The following is a 5,856-nucleotide window of genomic DNA, read 5'->3' as shown; positions in this document are numbered from 1 at the left end:
CACTCACTAATCTCACAAGCGATCTCAACTCGGGAATTCGAACAAGATCATCCGTCAACAATCTCGCTCACCTCAATGAGTATTGTGCCCATAATGCCTTCCTATCTCAAATTGAGCCTTCAAATGTAACAGTGGCCTTGACTGATGCAGATTGGGTGCTTGCCATGCAAGATGAGCTCAATCAATTCAAAAGAAATGAGGTATGGCACTTAGTCCCTAGACCGCCTAATCGTACCGTCATTGGTACTAGGTGGGTCTTTCGCAACAAGCTTGATGACTCGGGAGAAATTGTAAGGAACAAGGCTAGACTAGTGGTGCAAGGTTATAACCAACAAGAGGGTATTGATTACGATGAAACCTATGCACCGGTAGCTAGACTTGAGGCCATACGATTGCTCATAGCTTTTGCGGCTCACAAAGGCATTAAACTCTTCCAAATGGATGTCAAAACCGCTTTCTTAAATGGATATTTGGAAGAAGATGTCTTTGTAGAGCAACCACCGGGTTTTGAGAACAATGATTTTCCTAACCATGTTTTCAAATTAGACAAAGCTCTTTATGGTTTAAAACAAGCACCAAGATGTTGGTATGATAGATTGTCAAAATTTCTTATTGAAAATGGTTTTAAAATGGTGCACTAGGCTCAATGAAGTTCTTGGTGATCTTGTTAGTGACAATCAAAGTGCTTTTATTAAAGGAAGGGACATTGTAGATAACATTCTTATCTGCCAAGACCTTGTTAGACTTTATAATAGGAAGACTTGCTCCCCCAGAGCTATGATGAAAATTGACTTAAGAAAAGCGTATGACTCTATTGAATGGTCGTTTATTGATGATATGCTGATTGCACTGAAGTTCCCTGATAAAATGAGGCACTGGATCATGGCTTGTGTGTCCTCTCCTACTTTTTCTTTATCCTTGAATGGCAACTTATTTGGTTACTTCAAGGGCAAAAGAGGAATCCGGCAGGGAGATCCTATGTCCCCTTTGATCTTCACGCTTTGTATGGAATATTTAACTAGAATTCTCAATGTTGTGACCTGCAAACCTGAGTTCCATTACCATCCACTTTGTGGAAGGTTGAAGTTGAGCCATCTCTGCTTTGCAGACGACCTCTTGCTTTTTTGTAGGGGGGATTCTTCTTCTCTCATGATCTTCATGAGAGCTCTTAAAACTTTTGAGGATGCTTCTGGACTTCAAGTTAATAAAGAGAAGTCTGAAATCTATATGAATGGTGCTACCCTGATGGACCAGCACAAGTGTCTAAGGTTATCTGGGTTTCAGTTGGGAAGCTTTCCTTTTAGATATCTGGGAATTCCCATTTCTTATAAGAGATTGAATGTAGCTGACTGCAACAGATTGACTGAGAAGATGGTTCAAAAAATTAGAGCATGGGGGGCTAGGAAATTAAGTTACGCAGGCAGGGTAGTGCTGATTAAATCAGTCCTCTCTCATATCCATACTTACTGGTGCAGGGTGTTCATTATACCCAGTACAGTAATGAAAAAGATTGAAGGGATTTGCCGATCTTTTCTCTGGTCAGGGACTGAACACTACAAAACTCCTCTGATTTCCTGGGACACTTGCTGCAGAAGTCAGGATGAAGGGGGGCTAGGATTCATTCATTGTCCACATTGGAATCAGGCTATGATGGCCAAATATACCTGGTGGATAGCAAATAAGGAGGACCATTTGTGGATCAAGTGGGTGAATGCCATCTATATTAAGCGAGCGGGATCGGTGGAATTATACTCCTTCCATTGGGACTAGCTGGACTTGGAGGCAAATTTGCAAAACTAAGGATCTTTTCAAGCATGGCTACACCAATAATACTTGGTATGGGGAAGCTTATACTGTACAGAAGGGGTATGCCTGGCTGCAAGGTCCTTACAGGAAGGTACATTGGCATCATGTTATATGGAATAGACTCAGCGTACCCAAGCACTCTTTTATTTTCTGGTTAGTTCGTTTGCAGAGAATCTTGACCAAGGATAGGCTTGCTAAATTTGGGGTACAGACTGATGATACGTGCTTTCTCTGCTGCAATGCTCTGGAAACCTGTGCTCATCTGTACTATGATTGTGCCTTCAGTGCACAGTGTCTGCAATTGGTGCAGCAGTGGCTGCAAATCAATCTTCAGGGGACAGAAATTGTAGACTGGTGTATCCATATGCGATGTAAATCTCTACTCAGGAAGCAAATTATTATGGCTGGTCTTGCCAGTATGGTCTATCATATATGGATGGCACGCAACAAATGCCGACTGGAAGGGGCTGTTGATCATCCTAGGGTTGTGTTTCAGCAGATTAAGCGTGATGTAATCCTTAGAGTTTCAGCTCGTTTAGGAGTGATTAAGCACAAAGTTAGTTCTTCTTGGCTAGACCATGTAAGGACGTTCTAAAGTGTGTTTGGTGCTTTGTAACCAAGTAGGGTGATGTAACTTCTCATGATTATGCTAATATATTAACCTTTCACCTAAAAAAAAAAAAAAAAAGAGGCTCCGTTGACAAAACATTGTTCTTGAAGCAACAGTCCAGTGAACTGTTGGTTGTACAAGTATATGTTGATGACATTATATTTGGTGCAACAAATGAACTCCTTTACTTATATTTTTCGGAACTAATGAAATCGGAGTTTGAAATGAGCATGATGGGTGAGCTAGGATTCTTCCTTGGGCTCCAAATTAAGCAATCAAAGGATGGAATCATGATCCATCAACAAAAGTATATCAAAGAAATGCTTAAGAAATTTGGGATGACTAATGGTAAGCCTCATGATACACCTATGGTAGCCGGGTCCAAATTGGACAAGGATGAACTCGGTAAGTATGTTAGTGATAAGGTGTATAGAGGTATGATAGGCTCACTTCTTTACTTGACCGCAAGTCGTCCCGACATTCTCTTTAGCGTATGTTTATGTGCTAGGTTCCAAGCAAATCCGAAAGAATCACATTTCAAAGCGGTTAAACGAATTCTTCGGTATTTGATTGGAACACAAAATCTCTACCTATGGTACCCTTTACATTGTCCTTTTGATCTTATAGGCTTTTCGGACGCGGACTATGCGGGGTGCACGGTAGATAGAAAGAGTACCTCCGGAATTGCAACGTTCTTGGGTCCTTGCTTGACTTCTTGGGCCTCAAAGAAACAAAACACGGTAGCTCTTTCTACGGCCGAAAGTGAGTACGTTAGTGCGGCACATTGTTGTTCTCAACTCCTTTGGGTAAAACAACAACTCTTGGATTTTGGTATTATTTTTGACTCCATTCCTTTAATGTGTGATAATACGAGTGCAATAAATATCTCCAAAAATCCTATTCAACACTCTAAAACCAAACATATTGATATTCGTCACCATTTTATTCGTGATCATGTGGAAAAAGGACATATTAAACTTATCTTTTGCAAGACCGAAAATCAAATTGCCGATATTTTTACTAAACCACTTGCAAGAGAACATTTTGAGAAATTTAGACTAGAAATTGGGTTAATTAATAGCTTGTGATTTTTAGTATGAGTTTTACAAAATTCCTTAATTGATTAAATTAAATTTGGATATATGTTATTAAGTGTTCTAAGTGCATTGACATCATGTTTAGACCAAAATTGACACCGTATTTGTGAGTCGGTAATCACTCAACCTCATATCTAAATTTACGTTTATTATATGCTACCTTGCGTTTTTATTTCGAGTGATTAAATTTTGTCTAGTCGGGCCAACCACCTCACTTACCTCATTAAATGGGCCATTAACTACTTCAATCCACTACCTACCCCTACCCGTCCAAACCGCCTAAACCCACTTACCCTTCCATCTCCCAAATCCATTAACTCCATCAAAGCTAACCTACCCTTAACCCACAATGGTAAAAACCTCCTTTAACACAACCATACCCATCAAACCCACAAAAATTACCTCCCCTGTCACATCAAATCCGCCTACATCACCAACTCCAACCATGACTCCAGTCAAAACATCTTATGCATTCCCTCCACAAACCTCAAACACGACCCCTTCAACAAACCCAGATCCACCTAACCCACAATCATCACCGAACCCCACTGCCCCTCCATCATCCGACGACATACCTATCGCCACTATGGTAGGACGGCGCACACGAGGTGGTCAAAAGAAAAGCTCCTCTATTCCAAGCTCTTCCTCTGAACCAGTGATTGTTGAAGATGTTGAAGAAGAGACCGAATTCGATTTAAATGAGAATCCGTCTAAGTCCGGCGAGTCTGACCCGACTCCGGCGAAAAAGACCAACAAAAGGAAAGAAAAAGCCTCATCATCCCAATTACCCCCAATCTCAGAAAATGTTGAACAAAGTAACATCGAAAACCCCATTGTTGATACCCCAATTGAAAATCCCAGTGAACCTCCTCAGAAAAAAACGAAACCACTGAAGAAAAAGCTTGTATACCTTGCTCCCTCTGATCCGGTCTCCCTAACCTCAAAATGGGACTTGGCCATGGTTTGGGATCACCTTGAGAGTATTGACCTCCCCACTTCCATTTATAAAAATTGTGAGAGGTTAATGAACATCAAAGCCATTCACTCCCCTCGGGCTTACAACCAAACTTGGTTTGACCCGCCTGCCTTTCACTCTGTCCATGATATGGTTTTAGCTCAAGGTTGGGAGAAGCTGTTGGAAATGCGTGAGCCGGTATTTGTGAGCGAGGTAATTCAGTTCTTTGCAACGGTTCGGGTCGAGAAGTCGGGTGAGGCTCTTACGGCTAAGGTGAACGGTAAGCCCCTTAAATTGTCTCAATCTGATTTCGCTACTGCTCTTAATATTCCAGTCGGAGGCTATGACAAACTCCCCTCCGAAACTTGGGTTGCCTTACCATATGCCTCCCCTCTTAGCATTGCTCAAACCGTTTATCCCAAAACTGTTTCTCCTGGACCCGTGAGCAACACCCAAATCCCACCTCCTCTTCGAATTATTTTCAACATGCTTTGTAGGTCTATTTACCCCTCGGGTGATAGGGGAAAACTCACCATAGCCCAACAATACTTAATCTATCATATTGCCACCCATAAGAAGGTGAACCTAGTCGGGTTAATGTTTAAACGCTTTCACCTTATTTCGACCAAGCTTCGTCGACCTTCTTCTAGTATGATTTACCTACCCTATGGCATGTGGTTATCGTTTGTGCTCAAGGCACAAGGGGTGTTGGTAAACACTAGCTTGGGTTCGTTGGATATGTGTGATGTTATGAGTGATGGGCAAATGGGGAAGATGCTTATCAAGGTTGAGAATGATGAGTTAATTTCTGTGAAAATTAAGAAGGACCCGGAAGTTGGGTCATCAAGTCAAGGGAATACGGGTAGTATGCGGGAAGTGCTCAATGCCGTGGCTGAGTTGGGTGCGTGGATTAGGGAAGATGCTCGTCAAAAGGACGTGGCAATCTCGGCTCTTGCTTCTACTTTGGACCTCATCCGTGGAGAGGTGGATATCATTTCCACCCTTGTGTCAACAAAAGAAGTTGGTGAAGATGCTAATGTGGATGATGATCCGTTGGGTAGTGGCTCGGATGGTGAACAAGCCTCCTCCCCTTAGCCTTTCCCTTCCCTCTCGGCCTATTAATATTTTACCCTTGCCATCTCATTTTGTCCCACCGGTTGTGCCTTTCTAAGACTTGTTTTCTTGCTTGTTATTTTGAACATTTGGTGGTGTATGTTAAACTCTATTTAGCTTTGTTGAACTTTGATTAACATATGCTTAATCCTTGTTAATGTTGACCTTGTTACCTTGTCACATTTACATGTGTCGTTTTGTGTTTTCTTATGAAATATCTGCACTCTAATGCTTGTGACATCCCTATCCTTTTGATGATGTCAAGAGGGGGAAAA

General features: G+C 41.8%; 1 protein-coding gene across 1 annotated transcript; it reads left to right on the top strand.

Moving 5' to 3' along the window:
• The first annotated feature begins 1,814 nt into the window (after window positions 1-1,814).
• Window positions 1,815-2,401, top strand: LOC141618532 (uncharacterized). The gene is made up of 2 exons (XM_074435637.1): window positions 1,815-1,883; window positions 1,976-2,401. The coding sequence occupies exons 1-2, from the start codon at window positions 1,815-1,817 to the stop codon at window positions 2,399-2,401; spliced, it is 495 nt and encodes a 164-aa protein (XP_074291738.1).
• Window positions 2,402-5,856: the final 3,455 nt, after the last annotated feature.

This window comes from Silene latifolia, chromosome X (genome assembly GCF_048544455.1).
Source record: "Silene latifolia isolate original U9 population chromosome X, ASM4854445v1, whole genome shotgun sequence".
In the NCBI taxonomy this organism is placed as follows: domain Eukaryota; kingdom Viridiplantae; phylum Streptophyta; class Magnoliopsida; order Caryophyllales; family Caryophyllaceae; genus Silene; species Silene latifolia.
Note: the sequence above shows the minus strand (reverse complement) of the source record. Positions and strands in the feature narration are given on the sequence as shown.

Excerpts from the sequence above, each read along its gene's own strand:
- LOC141618532 (XM_074435637.1), top strand. The coding sequence starts at position 1,815 with ATGGCTACACCAATAATACTTGGTATGGGGAAGCTTATACTGTACAGA. Across the intron at positions 1,884-1,975 it reads GGGGTATGCCTGGCTGCAAG|AGAATCTTGACCAAGGATAG; the intron begins GTCCTTACAGGA and ends GTTCGTTTGCAG.